Raw genomic sequence first — 26,838 nt, 5'->3', positions numbered from 1 at the left:
CTTGTGGAAGAATTTTTGTGTTATCCAGTGCGGGGAGTTGTGTATTAGATATAGCAATTGTGGCATCCATATCATTTTTATAAGGTTCACTCTTCCTATGATTGTCATGGGTAGTTTGCGCCATATGTGGAGTTTTTGTTTCCATTTTTCCATAAGTGGTTCTAGGTTTATTTTCCCGTATTCACTAACCTTTTTCGTAATTTTAACTCCCAGATATTTAATTGTTGGGGTGCATTTCAGGGTTATTTCTCTATTAGCGATTTGCATTTCTGGGGTGTCTATTGGTAGTATTTCGGATTTAGTCCAATTGATGGTGAGTCCCGAGAATGCTCAGAATTCTTTTATTACTTGCATCGTGGTTTTCAGAGATTTTTCCCCATCCCCCAGGAACAGTAGCATGTCATCCGCATACAAGGCGATTTTCTCCTCCATATTTCCTCTTCGGAATCCCACTATTTCCTGATGTGATCGGATTTTATACGCTAGGGGCTCTATTGCTAGTGCAAACAGGAGTGGCGATAGTGGGCACCCCTGCCTTGTCCCTCTATGTAGTAGGAATGCCTCCGAGGATCCCCCATTGATGGACACATCCGCCTCCACTCTAGCATATAGAAGTTTTACCCGTCTCACAAATATTGGGCCACATCCCATTTTTTCTAATACCTTCCACAGGTATTGCCACTCGACACTATCAAACACCTTGGCCGCGTCTAATGAGCATATGATTCTATCTCTGGTGTTGTCTACGGGTATTTGTAGGTTTAGGAATACCCTGCGAATATTTGTTGCCGTTGACCTTGCTGGTATAAACCCACTTGGGTCCGGGTGCACCAGGGTGGGTGCCACTCTTGATAACCGATTGGCTAGGATTTTAGCTATAATTTTAACGTCTGCGTTTAATAACGATATTGGCCTATACGAGTCCATCAACAGGGGGTCCTTTTCCGGTTTTAACAGAATTATTATTTTTGCTTTTCGCATTGTCCGTGGTAATTCCCCTTTCTGTTCCGCCTCCGCCATTGTCTCTAGAAGTTGTGGTAATAGTATATCTGCATGTTGCTTGTCAAAGTCTATTGGGAAGCCGTGCTCCCCTGGGGCCTTGTTATTTTGCATGTCTTTTACCGCCTCCTGCATCTCCTCCAAGTCTATTGGTGCATCTAGGAACTCTCTCTGCTCCTCCGTCAATCTGTGTGTTATTATGTCCGCCAAGTATTCCTCAATTTGTTCTATCGTTTTATCCAGTCTCGAGGAGTACAGGGAGGAGTAAAATTCCCGCGCGGTCTCCCTTATGGATGCTGCATCCCTGACAATCTCGCCTTGTGTGTCTTTTAGTTCGATGATATATGTGGGGCTAGTTTGTGCTCGGGCTATAACTGTCAGCATATGTCCCGTTCTTTCTCCCTCTTCGTAATATGCCTGCGTCCGGAACCCATTTTTAGTGGCTGCTGTGTCTAGTGAGTATTTGTTAAGGGCCTCTTGGGCTTGTTTCCATAGGTTGAGTGTTATTATAGTTTTCTCTTTTATGTAGTTTTCTTCCGTTTCTTTTAATTTTTCCCGTAATTTTTGACCTCTTTCTCTATGTCCCTTCTTTGCCTGGGTGATTTGTTGTATGTATACCCCCCTCATATATGCCTTCATGGCCTCCCAGCAGACTGTCATACTTGTGGTATCCTTATTTAGGGCAAAGTATTCCTCTAGTGTTGTTTTCGCGTTTTCCTTGCTTAGTATATTTAACCAATGCGAGTTCAAGTTCCATCTCTTTTGGGGGTGGCTATCAGTGTTACCGTGCTGTAGGTCCAGTCGTAGTATGGAGTGGTCAGATATAGCCCTTGGTAGGTATTCTATTGAGGTTATGTCCCTGTATATCTGAATATTCCCCACTACTAGGTCTATTCTAGATAAACATTGATGTGTAGTTGAGTAACAGGAGTATTGTTTATGTGTGGGGTGCCGTGTTCTCCATAGATCTATCAATGATATTTCATTTATTAGTTTGCCAAGTGATGTCAGGTTCCTTTCATCGTTTACGTTTCCTGCTCGTAGTCTGTCCTGTGTAGGGTTAATGACCGAATTAAAGTCACCTATTATAAGGACTGGGATGTCCGGTTTATCTGCTATGAATCCTATTACTTGCCGCATTATCATGTTATTATATGGTGGCGGGATGTATACTGAAGCTATAATGCATGTGTAGTTGTAGATTCTACAGTGTAGGCATATAAAGCGGCCTTCTGGGTCGGTTTTTCGTGAGAGGCATTTAAACGGTATGTTTCTGTGTACCACTATGCTGACCCCCCCCCCCCCCTGGAATACCTTGTGTGTGTGGAGTGGAAGCTCTGTCCCATCCCCCATACTTTAAGCGTGTCTGTGTTTTCCTTTGATAGATGTGTCTCCTGCAAACATATAAAAGCCGGACCTTGTTCCTTGATGACTTGCAGTATTGCTGATCGTTTTGTCTGGTCGCTCATACCTCTCACATTCCACGAGACAATCCTGACCTTTCTACTCATTTTCCTTATTTTTTTACCTTTCTCAGAGTTACTGTTTTCTGAGTGTTACCACCCCTTTTTGTTTTTGTGAGTGAGTCGCACTGGGAGGGTCCATATCTCTGTATTTGTGTCTCACCCGCGTCACTCCATGTATATGTGTATGTACCACTGTCAGTTCTCAGCAATGGGTCTCTCCAGCGAGGTTTTGGTCTAGCCCCCCGCATCCCCCAATACATACATTTATCCACCTTTACTGTGCACGTTTTCGTTATTTGTAATATACTTTTCATTTGTACAATTACGTTAACATTTCTTCCCCTTATCCCTCCCTGAACCGTTTTTCTATCATATAACCTTATCCCTTCTATCTGTAACTTGTTTAACATTTCCCAAATATACGAGAGAGAGACCAAACAACAAACACCCCCAACATGTAACTCACTGATCCGTTGTTTTCCCATCGGATCGGGGTACCAGTCCTCCATTCTCCTGCACGATGCATCCTGTCGTCCCAGGAGCTCCTTTCAGAGATTTTCGGTTCCCTTTGGATAAGCATTTCTTTGGTTGTTGCCTCTTCATGGTGACTTATGCGGCGATCTTCCCCTCCGGATTTGTTCTTCATTGTGATCTATCGAGACACTTGCATCTTTTGGGTTTTCAAAGAAGTGTGTCGTACCCAGCGCCACCACTCTCAATTTGGCGGGGTACACCATTCCGTAGGGCACTTGTAAGTTTCGCAATTGCCTTTTTATTTCTATAAATGTTGCACGCTTCTTTTGTATTTCCATAGAAAAGTCTGGGAAAAAGGAGACTTTCGCGCCATTAAATTGAACTTCACCCTTTTCGCGGGCCTTTTGGAGTATGATGTCTTGGTCTCTGTAGTGCAGTACTTTGATGAGTATCGGTCTGGCGGGAGCCCCCGGAGGGAGGGGTCGTGTAGGTACATGGTGGGCTCTTTCGATTGCAAACATCGTAGTTAAGGTGTTTCTTCCGAACAGTTCGGGTAGCCACGTTTCAAAAAATTCTGCTGGGTTTCTTCCTTCCGCCTTTTCTAGGAGGCCCACAATCCGCACGTTGTTCCTTCTTGACCTATTTTCTAGGTCGTCGACTTTGTTCTGTAGATATTGTATGTCATGCAGGTTTTTTTCCACATCACGTTGCATTGGTTGCATTACGTCTTCTATGTCGCTTATACGTTGTTCGGTTTCTGTCAGACGCTCTGATATTTTCCTCACATCTTGCCGTAGCAGGTTTACATTACTTTGCATCGCCCCCATTTGCATGTTAAGGTTGCTCAGTGATGCGTTGCATTTGGTAATTTCACTGAAGATTTCTTTCAGCGTAGGTTCTCTGACGCTCCTTTCGTCTTCTCGTCTTTGGTCTTTTTTGGCAGCATCGTCTGTACTTTGGAAGGCATCCCATGTACAGCTATCTGGTGTGCTTGCGTAATTTGCGCTGTGCGCGCGGTTGTCTGGGTTGCTTGCACTGTGTATGCTGCCTCTCACACGATATTCGGCTGTATTGGCATTATTTGCGCCATCTTTTTGGTGGTTGGGGCTGCCTGCATCACTTATGGCTTCTTGCCTGTTAGCAGAGCCTTGCACAGTGTGTGAGCTGCTTTGTTTGTCTTTGTCTTTGCTGTGCTTGTCAGGGTCTGTTAATGTGCTTGTTTTGTCTGCCCCTTCCTTGCTTCTCTCACTTTCTGTGTATATTGTACATGTGGCTTCTTCCTCCCCTCCTGTTCCCGCCATTTGCTTATTTCTTTGTGGGCTCCCCTGCTCCCCTACGTCTCCCCTCTGCTGTTTAGGGCTTATGGATTCCTCTTTTCTGCCCCCCTCCTCCCTGGCATACCTCGCCAGTTTGCGTGCCGTGTCTGCACTGCTTGTGCTGGGGCGCGGTATGAGCGTTCTCGGCTCCCTCCCGCCGGCGCCATCTTGTTTCTGCGGGCCACCGACTTCTTCTCCTTTCCCTCTCTCCTTGCCGCGCACCATCTTCTCCTCTGGTGCCCGTTTCACCTCCGGTGCTTTCTGCTGTACCTCCGCTCCTTGTTTATCGGTTTTTCGACAATTTTGGGTCCCGTTTTCAGGATGTATTTGGCGGTTTTTGCGGGAGCTACTCTGAGATGCGACTGTCTACATCTCCGGCCAGGCTCCGCCCCCCCAGGTTACTCAATTTCTACTACACTGTGCGTGCACTTTGGCACATCTCATCAAACAAAGCCATCCTCCATTTACAGTCAAGCGACAAGGCCACTGGAATTCAGCCTCTCTCTTCCTATTACAACTCCCGGCCCACCATAAACGACTACTTATGTGTCCGTAAAGAAGCTTTAGTCCCTGCTCCCAGTACTTTTGAGATTCTGGCACCTGCCATAGGCAAAGGGCAGCAGCTAAGACCCAAATGTGGCTCCCTCTGCTCCTCAGCTTTGTGGGGCAGGGTAAAGCCCAATGTCCATGGGCAGACCAGATTCCACATGCAGGAGCCCACAGTGGAATCTGACCCTGCCCGCGGCCGAGGACACTGCTTACCGCTCCGTGTCTTCTACTTTCTTAACTGCGAATGTGTGCAGAAGTATCGGACGATGAACCACCAAACATGCACAGTGGATTTCTTTTTTTCTAAACCGCTGCTTTCCCGCAGAATCCACGGCCCGTCCGCAATTAAATTGTGAACAGGCCGCGGATTGGACAGCTTTCATTGACTTCAATCGCACTGAAATGGTACATGATGCAATTAGTTTTCCAAACCAAAAAGTCAGCAAAACAAATCCACATGCTTTAATCCATGTTCAGACGCCCATGCTTCCCTATGGGTGGTTTGATTTGCTGATCTTCCACAAATCAGATCCGCCCGTGGGCATTGGGCCCAAGAGTGAAGGCGTGGGGCTCCACTAAAGCTGTGCACAAGAAGGAACCCCACTATTGTGATCTGCTTAAGAAGCCCTTTGTCTGAACACTCACCATCAAGTTCCTCCCTAAATGAGCCTGGAGAATGCCGCTCTTCCCACATCCCGTAGAGCCGATGACATTGCACCGGAACACGTTGCGCTGCGTTTGCCTCTTATGCAGATCGATCTTCTTGTCTCTTGTCACTAGAAGGACAAGGAATAAAACATGAAAGTCGGAACAATGAGGAAGACTGAAGATCCTGCAGACTATCACTGGACTGCAGCAGGTTACACACAGCCTCCAGGCAGCAGGACTCACATGCAGCGGATCGACTGATAACGAAGCATCTGGACGGAGTTTATGCATTACATGAATAAGCATTTAAAAAACGTTTAGTGCGGTGTCGCCGGTAGAGCAAAATGTGATGGTTCCCAGCAAGAGAAACCAGGTAACCCTGTAGATAGGAGACCATATGAAAGTTACTATATTAAAAGGCAACTGCAAAATCTCAAGGTCATAGAAGAATTTGGGAGTCAAAGTTTATAACCACCTTTGACCAGAACAAACATTCGAAGTGGCTTCATGCATAAGTGGAGAAAAGGAGAAATCAATAGCAGAGATAACACACAGCCTGGTGACCCCCTAACACCAATTCAGAGACCATAAAACTTTCACATGTATAGATATGTATACGATGTATAGATATATCAGGAGACAATACGAAGCGCTCTCCCATCATCTATTTATACCCAGGACTGTAACAAGGGGGCGCTCTAATAACCATGTATAAATATATCAGGGGTCAATACAGTTATCTCTCCCATCATCTATTATACCCAGGACTGTGACAAGGGGCGCTTTAATAACTATGTATATATATCAGGACAGTACAGAGATCTCTCCGTCATCTATTATACGCAGGACTGTAACAAGGGGGCGCTCTAATAACTATATATAAATATATCAGGGGACAGTACAGAGATCTCTCTCATCATCTATTTATACCCAGGACTGTGACAAGGGGCGCTGTAATAACTATGTGTAGATATATCAGGGGTCAGTATAGAGATCTCTCCCATCATCCATTATACCCAGGACTGTAACAAGGGGGCGCTCTAATAACTATGTATAATATATGAGGGGTCAATACGGACATCTCTCTCCCATCATCTATTATACCCAGGACTGTAACAAGAGAGCGCTCTAATAAGTATACATAGATATATCAGTGACAATACAGAGATCTCTTCCATCATCTATTTATACTCAGGACTGTGACAAGGGGTCGCTCTAATAACTATGTATAAATATATCAGGGATCAATACAGATATCTCTCCCATCATCTATTATACCCAGGACTGTAACAAGGGGGCGCTCTAATAATCAAGTATAAATATATCAGGGGTCAGTACAGAGCTCTCTCCCATCATCTATTTATACCCAGGACTGTAACAAGGGGGCGCTCTAACAACGATGTATAAATATATCAGGGGTCAGCACAGAGATCTCTCTCATCATCTATTATACCAAGGACTGTAACAAGGGGGCGCTCTAATAACTATGTATAAATATATCAGGGGTCAATACAGATATCTCTCCTATCATCTATTATACCCAGGACTGTGACAAGGGGGCGCTCTAATAACTATGCATAGATATATCAGGACAGTACAGAGATCTCTCCATCCATCTATTATACGCAGGACTGTAACAAGGGGGCACTCTAATAACTATATATAAATATATCAGGGGTCAGTACAGAGATCTCTCTCATCATCTATTTATACCCAGGACTGTGACAAGGGGTGCTGTAATAACTATGTATAAAAATATCAGGGGTCAGTACAGAGATCCCTCCCATCATCTATTATACCCAGGACTGTAACAAGGGGGCGCTCTATTAACTATGTGTAGATATATCAGGGGTCAGTATAGAGATCTCTCCCATCATCCATTATACCCAGGACTGTAACAAGGGGGCGCTCTAATAACTATGTATAATATATGAGGGGTCAGTACGGACATCTCTCTCCCATCATCTATTATACCCAGGACTGTAACAAGGGGGCGCTCTATTAACTATGTGTAGATATATCAGGGGTCAGTATAGAGATCTCTCCCATCATCTATTATACCCAGGACTGTAACAAGGGGGCGCTCCAATAACTATGTATAATATATGAGGGGTCAGTACAGAGATCTCTCCAATCATCTATTTATACCCAGGACTGTGACAAGGGGGCACTCTATTAACTATGTATAAATATATCAGGGGTCAATACAAATATCTTTCCCATCATCTATTATACCCAGGATTGTAACCAGGGGGCGCTCTAATAACTATGTATAATATATATATTGGGGCACAACACAGAAATCACTCCCATCATCTATTATACTCAGGACTGTAACAAGGGGGCGCTCTAATAACTATGTGTAGATGTATCAGGGACAATACAGAGATCTCTTCCATCATGTATTATACCCAGGACTGTAGCAAGGGGGCGCTCTAATAACCATGTATAAATATATCAGGAGTCAATACAGAGATCTCTCCCATCATCTATTATACCCAGGACTGTAACAAGGGGGCGCTCTAATAACTATGTATAGATATATCAGGACAGTACAGAGATCTCTCCATCATCTATTATACGCAGGACTGTAACAAAGGGGCGCTCTAATAACTATGTATAGATATATCAGGGGACAATACAGAGATCTTTCCTATCATCTATCATACCCAGGACTGTAAAAAGGTGGCACTCTAATAACTATGTATAATATATCAGGGGACAATACAGAGATCTCTCCCATCATCTATTATACCCAGGACTGTAACAAGGGGGAGCTCTAATAACTATGTATAAAGATATCAGGGGACAATACAGAGATTTCTCCCATCATCTATTATACCCAGGACTGTAACAAGGGGGAGCTCTAATAACTATGTATAAATATATCAGGGGCCAATACAAAGATCTCTCCCATCATCTATTTATACCCAGGACTGTAACAAGGGGGCGCTCTAATAGCTATGTATAGATATGTCAGGGGCCAATACAGAGATCTCTCTCATCATCTATTATACCCAGGACTGTAACAAGGGGGAGCTCTAATAACTATGTATAAATATACCAAAGGACGATACAGAGATCTCTCCCATCATCTATTTATACCCAGGACTGTAACAAGGGGGCGCTCTAATAACTATGTATAAAAATATCAGGGGTCAACACAAATATCTCTCCCATCATCTATTATACCCAGGACTGTAACAAGGGGTCGCTCTAATAACTATGTATAAATATATCAGGGGTCAATACAGTTATCTCTCCCATCATCTATTATACCCAGGACTGTGACAAGGGGCGCTTTAATAACTATGTATATATATCAGGACAGTACAGAGATCTCTCCGTCATCTATTATACAAAGGACTGTAACAAGGGGGCGCTCTAATAACTATATATAAATATATCAGGGGACAGTACAGAGATCTCTCTCATCATCTATTTATACCCAGGACTGTGACAAGGGGCGCTGTAATAACTATGTATAAAAATATCAGGGGTCAGTACAGAGATCCCTCCCATCATCTATTATACCCAGGACTGTAACAAGGGGGCGCTCTATTAACTATGTGTAGATATATCAGGGGTCAGTATAGAGATCTCTCCCATCATCCATTATACCCAGGACTGTAACAAGAGAGCGCTCTAATAACTATGTATAGATGTATCAGGAACAATACAGAGATCTCTTCCATCATCTATTATACCCAGGACTGTAACAAGGGGGCGCTCTAATAACCAAGTATAAATATATCAGGGGTCAGTACAGAGCTCTCTCCCATCATCTATTTATACCCAGGACTGTAACAAGGGGGCGCTCTAACAACGATGTATAAATATATCAGGGGTCAGTACAGAGATCTCTCTCATCATCTATTATACCAAGGACTGTAACAAGGGGGCGCTCTAATAACTATGTATAAATATATCAGGGGTCAATACAGATATCTCTCCTATCATCTATTATACCCAGGACTGTGACAAGGGGCGCTCTAATAACTATGTATAGATATATCAGGACAGTACAGAGATCTCTCCATCCATCTATTATACGCAGGACTGTAACAAGGGGGCACTCTAATAACTATATATAAATATATCAGGGGTCAGTACAGAGATCTCTCTCATCATCTATTTATACCCAGGACTGTGACAAGGGGCGCTGTAATAACTATGTATAAAAATATCAGGGGTCAGTACAGAGATCCCTCCCATCATCTATTATACCCAGGACTGTAACAAGGGGGCGCTCTAATAACTATGTGTAGATGTATCAGGGACAATACAGAGATCTCTTCCATCATGTATTATACCCAGGACTGTAGCAAGGGGGCGCTCTAATAACCATGTATAAATATATCAGGAGTCAATACAGAGATCTCTCCCATCATCTATTATACCCAGGACTGTAACAAGGGGGCGCTCTAATAACTATGTATAGATATATCAGGACAGTACAGAGATCTCTCCATCATCTATTATACGCAGGACTGTAACAAAGGGGCGCTCTAATAACTATGTATAACTATATCAGGGGACAGTACAGAGATCTCTCTCATCATCTATTTATACCCAGGACTGTGACAAGGGGCGCTCTAATACCTATATATAGCTGTATCAGGGACAATACAGAGATCTCTCCCATCATCTATTATACCCAGGACTGTAACAAGGGGGCGCTCTAATAACGATGTATAAATATATCAGGGGTCAATAAAGATATTTCTCCCATCACCTATTTATACCCAGGACTGTGACAAGGGGCGCTCTAATAACTATGTATAGATATATCAGGGGACAATACAGAGATCTTTCCTATCATCTATCATACCCAGGACTGTAACAAGGGGGAGCTCTAATAACTATGTATAATATATCAGGGGACAATACAGAGATCTCTCCCATCATCTATTATACCCAGGACTGTAACAAGGGGGAGCTCTAATAACTATGTATAAAAATACCAAAGGACAATACAGAGATCTCTCCCATCATCTATTTATACCCAGGACTGTAACAAGGGGGCGCTCTAATAACTATGTATAAAAATATCAGGGGTCAACACAAATATCTCTCCCATCATCTATTATACCCAGGACTGTAACAAGGGGTCGCTCTAATAACTATGTATAAATATATCAGGGGACAATACAGAAATCTCTCCCATCACCTATTTATACCCAGGACTGTGACAAGGGGGCGCTCTAATAACTATGTATAATATATATATTGGGGCACAACACAGAGATCACTCCCATCATCTATTATACTCAAGACTGTAACAAGGGGGCGCTCTAATAACTATGTGTAGATGTATCAGGGACAATACAGAGATCTCTTCCATCATCTATTATACCCAGGACTGTAACAAGGGGGAGCTCTAATAACTATGTATAGATATGTCAGGGGCCAATACAGAGATCTCTCTCATCATCTATTATACCCAGGACTGTAACAAGGGGGAGCTCTAATAACTATGTATAAATATACCAAAGGACAATACAGAGATCTCTCCCATCATCTATTTATACCCAGGACTGTAACAAGGGGGCGCTCTAATAACTATGTATAAAAATATCAGGGGTCAACACAAATATCTCTCCCATCATCTATTATACCCAGGACTGTAACAAGGGGTCGCTCTAATAACTATGTATAAATATATCAGGGGACAATACAGAAATCTCTCCCATCACCTATTTATACCCAGGACTGTGACAAGGGGGCGCTCTAATAACTATGTATAATATATATATTGGGGCACAACACAGAGATCACTCCCATCATCTATTATACTCAAGACTGTAACAAGGGGGCGCTCTAATAACTATGTGTAGATGTATCAGGGACAATACAGAGATCTCTTCCATCATCTATTATAACCAGGACTCTAACAAGGGGGCGCTCTAATAACCATGTATAAATATATCAGGGGTCAGTACAGAGATCTCTCCCATCATCTATTATACCCAGGACTGTAACAAGGGGGCGCACTAATAACTATGTATAAATATATCAGGGGTCAATAAAGATATCTCTCCAATCATCTATTATACCCAGGACTGTGACAAGGGGGCGCACTAATAACTATGTATAAATATATCAGGGGCCAATACAAAGATCTCTCCCATCATCTATTTATACCCAGGACTGTAACAAGGGGGCGCTCTAATAGCTATGTATAGATATGTCAGGTGCCAATACAGAGATCTCTCTCATCATCTATTATACCCAGGACTGTAACAAGGGGTCGCTCTAATAACTATGTATAAATATATCAGGGGACAATACAGAAATCTCTCCCATCACCTATTTATACCCAGGACTGTGACAAGGGGGCGCTCTAATAACTATGTATAATATATATATTGGGGCACAACACAGAGATCACTCCCATCATCTATTATACTCAAGACTGTAACAAGGGGGCGCTCTAATAACTATGTGTAGATGTATCAGGGGCCAATACAAAGATCTCTCCCATCATCTATTTATACCCAGGACTGTAACAAGGGGGCGCTCTAATAGCTATGTATAGATATGTCAGGGGCCAATACAGAGATCTCTCTCATCATCTATTGTACCCAGGACTGTAACAAGGGGGGAGCTCTAATAACTATGTATAAATATACCAAAGGACAATACAGAGATCTCTCCCATCACCTATTTATACTCAATAATATATGTATCAGGACAGCGCACTACGAATAATGGAAAGCAATTTCAATGTGGACAACAATTCACACAAAGTGGGACTCCCCCGGTGTATAGTGGAGCCTGGTCCTGAGCTCCACCTACACCTCCAAGTCCTGGTTCGCTTTAATATATACTGCCGGTCATCTCCCTGTGTGTCCACGGTATCCCGACGGGCTATATCGGGAGAGCTGCCAGGATAACTGTATCACACTCAAGGTGTGATCCACTGTGGCTATATCTAATAAGAGTAAAAAAGTTCCTTTATTAAAAAACTTTTCTTTATTCCATGTCCAAATGCAGTGCAACGCGTTTCGTCGCATATAGCGACTTTCTCAAGCACAATCATAAAAAAACTTTTAATTTACTTATCTATTGGTAATTCCAATCCCTTGTGGAATTGGGTCCCAAAGGAGCGCAGGAACTTTTTTTACTCTTATTGGCTATTTATACTCAAGACTGTAACAAGGGGGCGCCCTAATAACTATGTAAAATATATATATATTTTTTTTTTAACTTGGTTTTATTTGTCAAAATGCAAAGATCATGGTACAGAGCATACTTGTTTAGAGATAAGCATCATACATGGCAATGAGTATTTCTATATAAAATATATATATTGGGGCACAATACAGAGATCACTCCCATCATCTATTATACGCAGGACTGTAACAAGTCGGCGCTCTAATAACTATATATAAATATATCAGGGGACAATACAGAGATCTCTCCCATCATCTATTAAACCCAGGACTGTGACAGTAACAAGGGGGCTGCCCTCCGTGTATAGAGGAAAGAAGATTTCTACACCAACACTGAAGGAGGTTCTTTACTGTAAGAGCAATGAGACTGTGGAACTCTGCCTGAGGACGTGGAGATGGCAGATTCGATAAAAGATCACAGGATGAGCCTCAACACCTTTCTTGAGCGATACAATATTATAAGTTATAATCACTAATAACTTCAGAAGGGTCGGTGATCCGGGGATTATTTTGATTGCCAGATTGGAGTCAGGAAGGAATTTTTTTCCCTTAAATGAGGAAAATTGGCTTCTACCTCATTGTTGTTTTTTTTTGCCTTCCTCTGGATCAACAATGGGGGTTAATAGTCTGTTTGTCTTTCCAGTTCAGCCTATGCTACTAATTCATTTTCACTGGGAAGAACCACACTGTCTCTTTAAGGAACAATGCATGAATTGCCATGACTGGTTGGCAAGTCTTCAGAGTAGCTTACCTGTTACTGCGGTGGCCTGAGACTCCTGCTCTGTCAGAATGGAGTAACCCAAATAACCCAAATACTCCAGACAGCGTTGAACATCCAAATATGTTGTCAACCTGAAGTAGAAACGAGGTTATGTCAGCGGGGAGGGAATCGTCTGGAGGCAGCCATTATCCCGAGGAGCAACACTCACGTCCACTGTGAGAGGAAACCCTGGTAAGTGATCCAACCCTTCTCATTGGTGCAGACCGTGTTATTGACGTCAGGACCCCATGGAATATATGGGAAGACTTTAAATAAATCCTTCAGCTCCTCTGGAGACAATGCACAGTCTCTGTCCTGATAGGGAGAAGACACAAGAGTAACCAACTACTGAAAATGTGGGGTCAGAGTCATGCCATCCTCTGGAGAGTGCCGCGTCTGCCAGTAGAGAGCAGGGCATGCATGACTGGACACTCGCAACTGAAACGGCAGGACTGAGTGTGATTCCCATAATCAGACCCCAATAGACCGCTGTTTAATGGCTGTTCTTACTGATAGATAGTAGTTCATGTGAAAACCTGTTGTACTCTGTGCAAGATACAAATCACTTGATATCTACCAGCAGGGTAAATGGACATGATGAGGGGTGGGGGTAACCAATCCTCTATTAGCCAGCAAGGAGAGCAACTGCAAAGCAGCTATGGAGGTTCCAAAATGTATTTTCAGAGTCACAAAAATCCTTTCCATCCATCAGGAATATATAAGACCTTCTTCTCTAGTGATAATTGTTATGACTGTAACGTGTAACAGGTATTACTAAAGAAGTGGTCATCATGTATTTTTGCTAAAGATCAGAGCAGTATAGAATGTATACATTTTATTGATATTTGTTTATGTGGTCACGGATAAACATTTGGCTAGGCTTTAAAACAAGACCAAGACTGGTGTTCTAGCTTCAATACAGCCTGAGATGTAGCCATTGGTACTTATCTCATACATTCATGAAGTGCATTCATGCAGGGGCGTAGGAGATACAGCCTTAGAAGGGAAAGTGTTAATGATTCTTGATGGGGAGAGACTCCGTGAGTCATATTCCAGCCTGACTAGTAGTTCTTGCCAATCTGCAGACTTGCACAGATTTTGGCAAGTCTCCAGTGTAACTCTTGAAGTCTGCGCTAGAATGGGAGACACCTGGCAGATATCCATAGAAAATAGGCTGCTTTCTGTCCAGTCCTCTACAGGATACTCACCTGGTCGTGCTTGTCAAACATACTCTGCAAGAAGAGATAAGCATGGTGATTGAGCTCTGTGGTGCAATCTACAGGAACCTTCAACCTGAAACGGGGGAAGAGAGTTGTCAGGTGAAGGACCGCATGGATCCGGGCCACCAATCACAGCCCTCCCCCCACACACAGAGGAAATAAACGTTACTGAGGAAAGAGATATTCCGGCGTCAGCTCCAGGTCGTCATCATATCCAAATATACGCAGCACAGTCCATGTAGTCTCGTGTCTCCCCCTCTGGATGAACAGAGTGTGCAAGAACAGGAAGCCTGCATAGGGGAAGGAGGCGTCAGTACCCGTGCACTTAGGCCACTTTCACGCATGAGTTCAGAAAATGCAGCTCGAAATTGCAGCATTTTTGAAATGCAAGTCACAGAGTTTGCCAGCGCTTTCTAACACAGACTATCATTGTGATGGGTGATTAGATGCAATAAAGCACTAAAACACACGGGGGGGGGGGGGGGGAATAAATAAATAAATCAGACAGCGCTCGAAAGTCCCGGTGTTCGAAATGCGCGTTCGAATGCAGGTCTGCGAGACCCCATTGAAATCAATGGTAGTGTTGTTCCACAATTAGCATGATGCGCTAATCGTGGTAAAAAGCGGTATGCGCGACAGTGGCCTTAGTCACTCATCAGTATCTACTGTGCACAGGCCACCTCCCTGTCATAGTAGTTGGACAGCTGACTCTCCTCACCATTAAGCGTCAGCCCATTTCCAGAGATGCCATCATGGACGTTCTTGCGCACAACGTTCTTGACATCTTCCAGAGCTTGAGAAACCAAGGGAATGTGGAAACATGTCCTCTGTAAAACACAGCAAGATCAGCGCCAAGTGCCACATACGTGACTTACCTCGGCTCTGCCGCAGTAATGGTGCATGCATGTTACCTGGAAGAAGTTCAGCTCTGCATCATTTAGTATGCCATCGTTGTCCAGGTCAGAAATTTTGAAAATGCGAGTCAATGCCTTGACACATGCCGGCTTCAGCTGCGGGAACAAAGACAGGCGGGAAGCGAGGGGGACAGGATGGATGAAATCAGGAAGTCATTATCACTCCCCTGTCCCATCATAAATCCCTTAACTCTGATTTAACTCCCCAGCATCTATACACTAAGCGCCCCCATCGCTAAACCCATAGCCTGAAATACACTCTTACCCTATCTCTATACTCGGTGCCCCAAACCCATCCCACTCCTAATCTTCACTCTCAGGGCGACAAAAACACTCCTACCCCATCTAAACACCCAAGAACACCCTTCCTCCAGCTATACACCCAAAGCCTTAACTATACTGCTCCCCCTACTGACAGCTTCTTCCAAATACAGCTTAACTATATACACTTCCCCTTTAAAATTACAAAATGTTGTCAGCAACCCCATCTATAGACTTGAGGGATATAAACCCTCCCGCTGTGGACATCTGTACCCCCTGACAGTATTGGGCGAGCGTACGTGATTACCTCCTTGTCTTCGGGGCAGTAGAGGGGGCCAGTGGGGTGCAGCACAGCCTTCTGGGCGTAATAGAACAACTCAGAGATGTTCTTCAGGTTTTTGGCTGAGCACTGGGAGAGATGACACAAAGTTAGTACCTCCTGCAGTGTAACCCCTAACAGATGATCAGACCTTCTAGGATCTGTCTACTAGATGGAGTGCCATGGCTGGGATTCAGAATCCCACATTAACCCTTTCATAACCAAGAGTCATCCATGCGCCTCCGTCACATTCTGCAGTTCGGGTATTCCTACTTTAAAAAGAAAAAAAATTATAACTTTAGCATTTTTCTGGCGACATATCTACATGAGGGCTCGTTTTTTTGCAGTACAAGTTGTACTTTTCAAGGGTACAGTGAATGACAAAAAATAAAAAAAAATTCTTCACACCCCTGTTAAAAAAAAATAAAAAAAAAAAAAATGAATGATTTCAGGTTTACCTCCCCTTCAGTGCCCGCTACCTGTAAATGTCCAAAGGAAAACAAACTACAATCATTTAGGGTGGAAAACTATAAACAAAACTAAAATGACGTGGTTGCATAAGTGTTCACACCCTCTTGTACCTGTGTTCAGAATCAGCCAATCACATTTACACTCCTGTTGAACAGTAGTCGGCACTCCGCTGCCGTTATCTACAGGGATTCTGATTCCCTCCCATATAAAGTTCGGCTCTTCTAGGATTTTCCTGACATTTTCTTAGTTGGTCCATAAAGAGTTTAGAACACATCAAAGGGATGTGATTGTTGGAAGGTGTCAGTCAGGAGAAGAAAGAGGGGGGGGGGGGGGGGGAATAACATCTCCAAGACATTACATATCCCAAGGGGCACAGCGAAGACGTCAGCACGAAGTGGGTTACATCTGGCACAGTGACATTACCGATAACTGGACGTCCCTCAAAAATTGATGACGAGGCCAGAAGAACATTGGTCCGGGAGGAAACGAGGCAGACGGCAACATTAAAGCAGCTGTAGGAGCTTCTGGCAAGTACTGGTTGTGTAGTCATGGGACAACCATCGCCTGTGTTCTTCATATCTCTGGGCTCTGGGGGAAAACGTGTTCTGTCTGATGAGTCCGAGGGGAAACTTGTTGGCCATAATTTCTAAAGGTATGTTTGTCACAAAGCCAACACTGCGCGTCACCAGAAGACCCCCGACCCGCAGTGTAGATGGTGGGGGCAGCGTTATGTGGGGGGCTGTTGTTCTGCTGCAGGAACTGGGGCATTTGTTCCCCTGTAATAGATTGCAGTTTGTTTTTATTGGGATTGTACAGATAACAGGTCACATCATAGGGGGAAATAAATCTGAAAGGATTCATCTTTGTCGGATTTTTTAACATGAAAAAAACCTGGCATTGTAACAGGGGGGTGCAGACTTTTTATATCCCCTGTATCGCGGTGCAGTAAAAATGACATCCTTATTCTGTGGGTCAGTAGGATTATAGCAATACCAAATTTATATAGTTTTTTTATTTAGCACTACTTAAAAAAAATTGCTCTGTCATCATCTTTTGACCCCCATAGCTAATTTTTCTGTTTATACATCAGTTTTTTTTAATAGGTAATCATGCCATTTTTATTGGTACCATTTTGGGGTATATATAACTTTTTGATTGCTTTTCATTCAATTATTTCTTTGAGATGAGATGTGCAAAAAGTGCAATTCCGGCATTGTGTATTTTTATTTTATTTTTTTTACTGTGTTCACCATGTACAATTTACAAAGTGATGCTTTACTACACTGGACCCTTACAAATACAACAATACATCTGTATTGGGGGGTTTTATAGGACTGGGAAAAGATTTTTTTTTTTAACTTAATATTTTTTGTTTTGAAGTGAAGGGGTTAAATTACCGATAGGGATATGATGTACGACTATATAAAGTGTGTATATACACATATATGATTTTGTGTATACCCTTACAGTTCTGCTAGAATTCTTCAGCCATGGATCACAGCGGGGAGAGTGAAGGGGGCCTGAAGCCCCTTTTACACAACCGGAATCAAACGTTTCTCGTTTGCCCCGGCTGATGACATCATCACCAGCTCGTCCGCGCTCGGGCAGCCAGTTCTCCTTCATTTGTCACTCAGTGTTTCACATTCCTATATGAACCATTGAACAATCAGTGTTTAAACGTTCCGACAAGTGAACGAATTGGCGCCGATTTACATGCCGGCTGAAACTGAACACCGAACGAGAAGCGCGTGATTGTCTTTAGTCGTTCAGTTATTGGCTGTGTTTAAATTGAGCGATTATCGTTCAGTTTCACTCGTTTTAATGATTTTCTGAACGATAATCGCTCCGTCTAAATGAAGCTTTAGGGATAAGAGCTGGTATTTCTACCAAACTAATAATATGATTCTCACTAACCATCTGCCCAGATCGGGAGGAGCCGAGGTCAGCATCTTGGTCAGCATCGGTGGTGGGAAGCGCAGGAGCAGTGACACTTGTCAGAGGAGGAGGAAGCTGCCGACGACTATACAAGTGCTAACCGCATGGGTCACAGGCACTTAGGACGTATATAAACTATGGTGGTCGCAAAAGGGTTAATGAAAGAACGAGCAGACAAGTCCCAAGAGACACTCTTAAAGGGGTTCTCCAGGACTATTCTCAGGATAGACCATAAATATTTTATTATGGTAGTGGTGATTAGGAAAGGGGGACGCGGATAAAGACCTTTTGAAAACTTCTTATCCCCTTCAAGGTTTACATATCAGTCAGTCAAATGCATTGAAATAAAGAACCGTAGAAAACAGCCCCCATCTTACCTCCACGCAGGTCTCTATCTCAGAGTACTGGTTCATTATTGGGAGAACGGTCTCCATACTGCTGTAATCCAACAGGTCGGACTTGTTCCCCACCAGGATAAGAGGGATCCTAACAGAGGAGACAGAATGTGTTATAATGGAGAAGGGATTCCCTCACATGCGCAGGGCACAGAAGAGGGGATCACCAAGATGAAGTCAGGGGGACAGAGAGGCATCCCAAGATTATAACTCCAGGAGCTGCGGCCCCCACATTACCTGCTGTCTTTGTCCGTCCGCTCATTAATGAGAGGAATCCAATGGTTGGTGACCTGCAGAACAAAACAGAGATCAAAGTGATAAGACCACCAGAGGTTGAGGGGGAGATGATGCAAGAGACCCGCAGACACGGAGAGGCCGAGGAGGAGGGGCGAGTAAGGTGTTCTGCTCACCTTGTCTATGGAGTTCTTATTGTTGACTGCATACACAATACAGATGACATTCGCCTGCACCAATGACAAGAAAAAAGCGAGAAGCAGTTACTGACAGGCGGCTTCAAGTGAAGCGACCATGCGCTCCTTTCACACGGGACGACAGTCGTCTTCTAAACTACTGCACAAATGATGACGTCACCGCTGAGGTCCTTAGCGCTCTTGCAAAGTGTTTAGACAAAGACATATCATTGGATCGCGGGCTTCTCGCTCGGCGGTTCACCTCCTACGTGAAGTGCTGAGCGTTTACACGTAACGAGAAGCATGCAATGCTCTTTATGCTGACTGAAAGTCATCGATAACGACAAATGAATAGTGAGCGATTTTTTGGCATTTACAATGAACAATTATCGATCAAATGCCTTCGTTTGAATGAATTGTGAGCGATAATCGTTACGTGTAAATGGACAATTACACATCCCCTTTGTTGGGTTGCAAAGAGAAAGACCATCTGGTCAGCGGTTCTACTTTAAGCGAGGGTTATCGTCTTACCCGTGAGATCTCATGATGCAGCTGCTCATCTGTTTGCTCCGACTCTGCAAAAAGCACACACAACCCAATGATAAGGACTGGACTCCACACAAAAGCCACCACAACATTTAGCCAACCGCTGTACTTCACCCTAAGACGCCCTTGCTGTGCTCTACCCAATGACCAGATTTTAGTGAAGACCCCAGCAATGGTCTACTAATAGACTGAACATCCCCTGCAGAGCTCAACAAGTTAACAGAAATCCACCAAACAGCCATTGGGGTGAAGGTTGGACCCCTCAGCTCTTCTGACAGCGGCTTCTCGCTCTCTGACTGCCTTCAGTAGTAAGAGACGGCAACATGGATTTGATGGGGAGACCCTGTGGGGCGCGGATGTGAAGTCTTACCGGAATAATCTACAATATGGGTGGGCACCCGTTCTGGGGTCACGTCTCCTGGTATGGTAATCTCCTCAGCACGGGCCGGAACCTGGAAGGAGATTGCAGATCATATTCATTAGAAGACCTCTGCTCTACATGCTTATTTAGGGCACTTTTAGACGGAACGCTTATGGTTCAAACGAGTGAAAGGGAACGATCGTTCGATATAAACGCGAGCCAAAGACTGATCGCCAAACGAGTCACGTATGTGAAACACTGAGCGATTCTCGCTGAATGCATCAATGATGAATCTGCCTGTCTAAACAGACTGCATGAACGCGAACAAGGTAGTGGTGACGTCACAGGCTCGTGCAATCGTTCAGCGTAAAAGCAGCCTTAGGCCCAATGCCCACAGGCGGATCTGATTTGTGGGTCAATTGCACGGAAGATCTGCAAATCAAACTGCCCCTAGGAAAGCATGGGAGTCGGCACATGAATTATAGAATTCAGATTTGTTTTGTGGACTGATCCGTGGCCCGTCTGCAATTCAATTGTGAACCGGCTGCAAATTGTGTTGGAAAACCCTCCACTGCGCATGTGCGGCGGCGCGCTGGTCGGTGCTGCTGCACACATCCGTAGTGAAGAAAATAGTAGACCGGGATGCATAAGCAGGGTCCTCAGCTGCGGGCAGGATCGGATTCCGCTGCTGGGTCATGCATGTGGAATCCGATCCGCATGAACCCTTACATGGAGGAGCCACGCATCATGTGACATTATTGGCCACCGCCATACAAGACAGGATAGAGCTGCACCCTCCAACCTCCATACTAAAAGGGCCAGTCCAGTCTTAAATAAAAGCATGCGCAAACGATTTCCATGCAGTCAGATCCGTCACTACTGTCCGGTCTGTAGTGAGATGCCTTTAATCTGGGTTCACATACCCACATCTGCTGCTTGTGTCACACACTGTCCCCTGCACATCTCCCCCTTCCCTTACACATCCTATGCCGCTGCCGCCCCCTCCGGGAGGGATGCGTCGCTCATACTGGGCAGCAGTATCAGCAGCCCTGACAGCATCAAAGCAAAGGTGCAGCACGAAAATGAAAAATAACTACTTCTGTGCCGTGGTGACATCATCTGGTGAGCCGCACACACAGATAGTCTCATGAGCTCACAGAACCCCTTCAGTCACTGTATAATGAATGGGCTACGCTGTACAAAACAATCACCGCGCCAAAGTTTTCATTCGCAGGGACAAGTTGTGCGTCAGGGAAAATGATGAACATAAAGTTTATCTACGGATTCGAGGTGCAAGAGAACAATGTGGAAAAAAACAGAGTGCGGCCCGGCCCGTCACGTCACAGAGCGGCGCGGCCCGGCCCGTCACACAGCGGCCCGGCCCGTCACACAGCGGCCCGGCCCGTCACACAGCGGCCCGACCCGGCCCGTCACACAGCGGCCCGGCCCGTCACACAGCGGCCCGGCCCGTCACACAGCGGCCCGGCCCGTCACAGGTCACAGGGCGGCCCGGCCCGTCACAGGTCACAGGGCGGCCCGGCCCGTCACAGGGCGGCCCGGCACGTCACAGGGCGGCCCGGCACGTCACAGGGCGGCCCGGCACGTCACAGGGCGGCCCGGCACGTCACAGGGCGGCCCGGCACGTCACAGGGCGGCCCGGCACGTCACAGGGCGGCCCGGCACGTCACAGGGCGGCCCGGCACGTCACAGGTCACAGAGCGGCCCGGCACGTCACAGGTCACAGAGCGGCCCGGCACGTCACAGAGCGGCCCGGCACGTCACAGAGCGGCCCGGCACGTCACAGAGCGGCCCGGCACGTCACAGAGCGGCCCGGCACGTCACAGAGCGGCCCGGCACGTCACAGAGCGGCCCGGCACGTCACAGAGCGGCCCGGCACGTCACAGAGCGGCCCGGCACGTCACAGAGCGGCCCGGCACGTCACAGAGCGGCCCGGCACGTCACAGAGCGGCCCGGCACGTCACAGAGCGGCACGTCACAGAGCGGCACGTCACAGAGCGGCCCGGCACGTCACAGGTCACAGAGCGGCCCGGCACGTCACAGGTCACAGAGCGGCCCGGCACGTCACAGGTCACAGAGCGGCCCGGCACGTCTCAGGTCACAGAGCGGCCCGGCACGTCTCAGGTCACAGAGCGGCCCGGCACGTCTCAGGTCACAGAGCGGCCCGGCACGTCTCAGGTCACAGAGCGGCCCGGCACGTCTCAGGTCACAGAGCGGCCCGGCACGTCTCAGGTCACAGAGCGGCCCGGCACGTCTCAGGTCACAGAGCGGCCCGGCACGTCTCAGGTCACAGAGCGGCCCGGCACGTCTCAGGTCACAGAGCGGCCCGGCACGTCTCAGGTCACAGAGCGGCCCGGCACGTCTCAGGTCACAGAGCGGCCCGGCACGTCTCAGGTCACAGAGCGGCCCGGCACGTCTCAGGTCACAGAGCGGCCCGGCACGTCTCAGGTCACAGAGCGGCCCGGCACGTCTCAGGTCACAGAGCGGCCCGGCACGTCTCAGGTCACAGAGCGGCCCGGCACGTCTCAGGTCACAGAGCGGCCCGCCACGTCTCAGGTCACAGAGCGGCCCGGCACGTCACAGAGCGGCCCGGCAAGTCACGTCACAGAGCGGCCCGGCAAGTCACGTCACAGAGCGGCCCGGCAAGTCACGTCACAGAGCGGCCCGGCAAGTCACGTCACAGAGCGGCCCGGCAAGTCACGTCACAGAGCGGCCCGGCAAGTCACGTCACAGAGCGGCCCGGCAAGTCACGTCACAGAGCGGCCCGGCAAGTCACGTCACAGAGCGGCCCGGCAAGTCACGTCACAGAGCGGCCCGGCAAGTCACGTCACAGAGCGGCCCGGCAAGTCACGTCACAGAGCGGCCCGGCAAGTCACGTCACAGAGCGGCCCGGCAAGTCACGTCACAGAGCGGCCTGGCAATGTCCATCACCTCCTCCGGAAACTCCTCGCTCACAAGCGACATAACCAGCGACGTCTTCCCCACTCGGGCTGCAAACAGAACACAAACAGCAAGAATGATTGATTGCCACAGAATTATTTCCAAGAGACGCAGAATAACCTGCAGGTGCGGGAGGACATTCACAGATCCATCCCCGGCAGTAAATATAGTAGTGATGTAATTCCACATTCCTATCTCCGGTGTTTGGATGTTTCCTGGTTCTCTGGTGTTTGCAGCGGCGTGCGACACATATGTTTACCTCGTCGCGTTGGATCTATCTAGTTTAGTATTGCACATTTGGCGGTCCGGCCGCCCCCATTGTGGCCATGCTCTCCTTCCCATCCGTCCAGGGCTCATTAGAGCAGAATCTGGCTGAATCCCAACTGATCCGAGTTTACTTTGTAGGCCCGAATAGAGGCGAGTCTCTTGGCGTAGGGTCCCCTCTGAAGAGGCTTCAGAGCAGGGAAGATGGGCCCTCCCAACTCCGGGAGGCGCGCGGTGCGGGACGGCTATAATCTCTATTAGTTATTAACTTTTAAGGGGAGTTTTTCGGGACTTTGGTGATTATTTTCCCCACTGATGATCCAATTTTAGGATTAGTCACCAATAGTGGGGTCCACCACTCAGGATCCTCGCCAATCAGCTGATTCTCAGCACCACTTTCAGTACAGACAGTGCAGGAAGCAGATTGCGCTGTTTATTCCACGGTGGCCCAGTTTGGTAGTGCAGGTTTAGCTCCCACTGAATTCTAACTGGGTGGCTGCGATCTGCTCCCTGCGCTGCACGTACTGAAAGCGATGCCAGGAATCAGCTGACCAGATAGAAAAAATCCCCCAAATACCAGACACGCCCTTTAATATATGCAATATATAATTAAGGGTCTGAATTGTCCAACGACTGCTAAAATTGTGTAATCAATCTAACATCTCCAGTGCCCTATGGAATAATATATATCAAGGCCAACGTGTCAGGACACCCATATATATATATATATATATATATATATATATATATATATATATATATATATATATATATATATAATGGCTGATAAACCACATAATCTATAAAGGACAAATAATACATGTTATAAAACCTCCCATCACATCCCGCGATTATAACATGTAGGATGGTTTAGTATTGGCATGATATATTGTTTGTCTGTGTTGCCATGGAGAATAGCGCCATCTACAGCATTATTAAAAACCCTAAATTTGACAGTATGGAGGCTTTCCCGTTTTTTTTTTGTAACGCATCGCGTGCCGTGCAATAACAATACGCCTGTGGGAGAGCGGACTAACAGTAATATGCTGACACATATTTCATGGTATATTAAGTTATCTTATAGGGTCCTGGAGATAAAATGTGTTTTATAACTTCCATGCGGCGCACAGAAATCCTCCACAGTCATCCGCAATACAGAAAGAAGTTTCGCGGGGTCGACCGCCGGGGTCAGAGCCGGACTACGCTGCAGGGTCTGCCATGTCCCTCTAAGTTCAGCCTACTGTTTGGCACTGTTGATCCAGAGCAAGGCAAAAACTCCACAAGGGAGCATTCATCCTAGCAAGAGTGAGTCATGCGCGTCATTCTCAGGAAGAACTCGCATCGCACATGGACATTCCGTCCGCGTGGGATATGCGGGAGTCCGGCTATCTGCATGTTCTATCCTAATGCGAGATGCACACGAAGATAGCAGACGCAGCGTCGCTGCGAGAGAAGAATCGCCCGTGTGCTCCACCAATTACTAATAACGGTTGTATTTTCGTGCCTCTCGCAACGGACAAAACCTGCACGATTTTCTCACCCGTGTTTATGCGCCAAATGTAACAAGCAGAATAAATCCCTGGATGCTGTGTGAGGTTATGTAATTCCCCGGCGCCACGCGATGACATCATCCATCCTGCCCGGACATCACTAGTATGGGTGGGATCTATATAGAAGTATAAGCGGGTTACGGCCAGCGCCCGAGAGTGTAAGGCAACTATAGTTAGGACTCCCCTTGTGAGAACAGCCCAGCGCAAAACAGGCACCGCCGCTCCGAGGCCGCCAAAATAGTCAGCGCCTGTTCAGAATGTTTATGTTGTTTACGTGTTTCTATTATTTTATTTATTGTTGTCATTTATGTATATATTTGTTCAGGCCGCACACGACCAGGACGGATTACACATGCGGGAGCCCCACGGTGGAGTCTAACGCTGTGCCGGCTGGCCTTCGCACGTACCACATTTTTCCTCTTCTTTTACCATACTGCGGATGGTGCGCACGGCGAGCCGGCAGACATGCACAGTACAATTTTTTTTTTTTTTTAAATCCCTGCTTTTCCCACGCCGTCGCTAGGCAATGACGTAGGTACCCGCCACCTTTCCACAATGCAGCGGGTCAGATAGCAGCTACTGATTTCAAAGGAAGCCATCCGTGCAAGAATAGAACACGCTGCTCTGTGAGGGGAAGATTGCAATTGATTTCCGCTTGTGTGTTTTTCCGTAGCACGCTGTGGGCGGTATTTGCTGCGGAATCCGGAGGCCTAAACTGTGTTTGGCTTTACCTTCAGAATATCTCCGGACGCTTTCACGCCTGCACTGGGGATTCCACTTTTCTGTTCCATTCAGGAAAGGGGAATCCCCGCAGCTGAGGGGCTCCGTCTCTGAACAGCGCCAGGCGCACCGCATTGGGTCCGTACGCTTTCCGCACGGTTTTTGGAAGGAAGAAAAAGCGCAGTGGTTTTTCTTCCGATATTTTGGCTGGGATCTCCGTCCGTCGGTTCAGGCGCCGCTGTGACCCCGGCCTCGTACAATCCAGGGGGCTTCTGGACGTACCCTGAGATATAACGTCCGGGTGACACGCGCGGCGCTGTCAGATAACAGGCCGTCCGGACAGCGAGTGCGAATACGTTCTGGCCGAATGCATTTTGGCGCGCACGGACACACGTACTACCAACATGGCAGATGCCTGAGAGAGGAGGCAGATTCATCAGTCAGGCCCTGAAATGCGCCGTATTTCCTGCGCCGCTTGTTCTCCGCTTCTGGGATAAATACTGGAGAAGGATCTGCGCTGCGAAGAAAACACAGACTGTGCGCAATACCCCGAAAGCCAACCTAGATATTTTTGGCGGTCTGCCCGTGTCCGTGGACCTCTCATTCGCATGTATCGTTCTATGGCCGCCATTAATCCAAAAATGGATTGCACTAAGCGAACGGCGCCAAAGTACAACATTACCTATAATGGGGTCTGTTCGCTTTCTGCTCAGTAGCCCGGCTATAATCGCCATTTCAGCTGCAGTCACTTTCACGGACGCACTTGCAGCGTGGCGAGTTTTGTAATCTGTCTCTCTATATATGGAAGCAGTTATTACGCCCCTTGATATGCGGCGAGGGATCAGAGGTGTAATATAGAAGATCAGGCGTTTTTGGCAGAATATACAGGACTTCTGCGGTCCCCGAGGGACTATATAACCTGCCCCCGCACATAGTGATGCGGCCACAACCCCCTCCGCCCTTACGTTCTCCCACCAGCAGGATCCTCACGTCCTTCTTCATGCTGCCGGCTGTGTAGGAGGCGCTGCGGCCTGTTCCTCCGGCGGGACCCCGGAGTCACCTCACCGCGAAGCCCGCACTGAGGAGGTTGGAAGACGGCGGCCCGGTGGGACAAAGGGGGCGGGGCT

The 26,838-nt window shown here is 46.6% G+C and overlaps 1 protein-coding gene across 2 annotated transcripts in view; it reads right to left on the bottom strand.

The window, feature by feature from the left end:
- Positions 1-26,838, bottom strand: part of RHOT1 (ras homolog family member T1) — a 43,152-nt gene extending 16,314 nt beyond the window's left edge. For both annotated transcript variants that reach the window (XM_066585854.1, XM_066585855.1), the window contains exons 1-15: positions 26,677-26,838; positions 23,169-23,227; positions 20,229-20,310; positions 19,844-19,887; positions 19,313-19,366; positions 19,140-19,192; positions 18,885-18,993; positions 16,090-16,191; positions 15,519-15,617; positions 15,326-15,434; positions 14,777-14,897; positions 14,596-14,680; positions 13,557-13,702; positions 13,379-13,479; positions 5,450-5,580 (exon numbers count right to left, since the gene is read on the bottom strand). In XM_066585854.1, coding sequence (XP_066441951.1) covers positions 5,450-5,580; positions 13,379-13,479; positions 13,557-13,702; positions 14,596-14,680; positions 14,777-14,897; positions 15,326-15,434; positions 15,519-15,617; positions 16,090-16,191; positions 18,885-18,993; positions 19,140-19,192; positions 19,313-19,366; positions 19,844-19,887; positions 20,229-20,310; positions 23,169-23,227; positions 26,677-26,713 — 1,332 coding nt within the window. In that variant the 5' untranslated portion in view covers positions 26,714-26,838. The remainder of the gene's footprint in view (positions 1-5,449; positions 5,581-13,378; positions 13,480-13,556; positions 13,703-14,595; positions 14,681-14,776; positions 14,898-15,325; positions 15,435-15,518; positions 15,618-16,089; positions 16,192-18,884; positions 18,994-19,139; positions 19,193-19,312; positions 19,367-19,843; positions 19,888-20,228; positions 20,311-23,168; positions 23,228-26,676) is intronic.

The sequence above is a fragment of the Eleutherodactylus coqui genome, chromosome 13 (assembly GCF_035609145.1).
Source record: "Eleutherodactylus coqui strain aEleCoq1 chromosome 13, aEleCoq1.hap1, whole genome shotgun sequence".
Classification (NCBI taxonomy): domain Eukaryota; kingdom Metazoa; phylum Chordata; class Amphibia; order Anura; family Eleutherodactylidae; genus Eleutherodactylus; species Eleutherodactylus coqui.
Note: the sequence above shows the minus strand (reverse complement) of the source record. Positions and strands in the feature narration are given on the sequence as shown.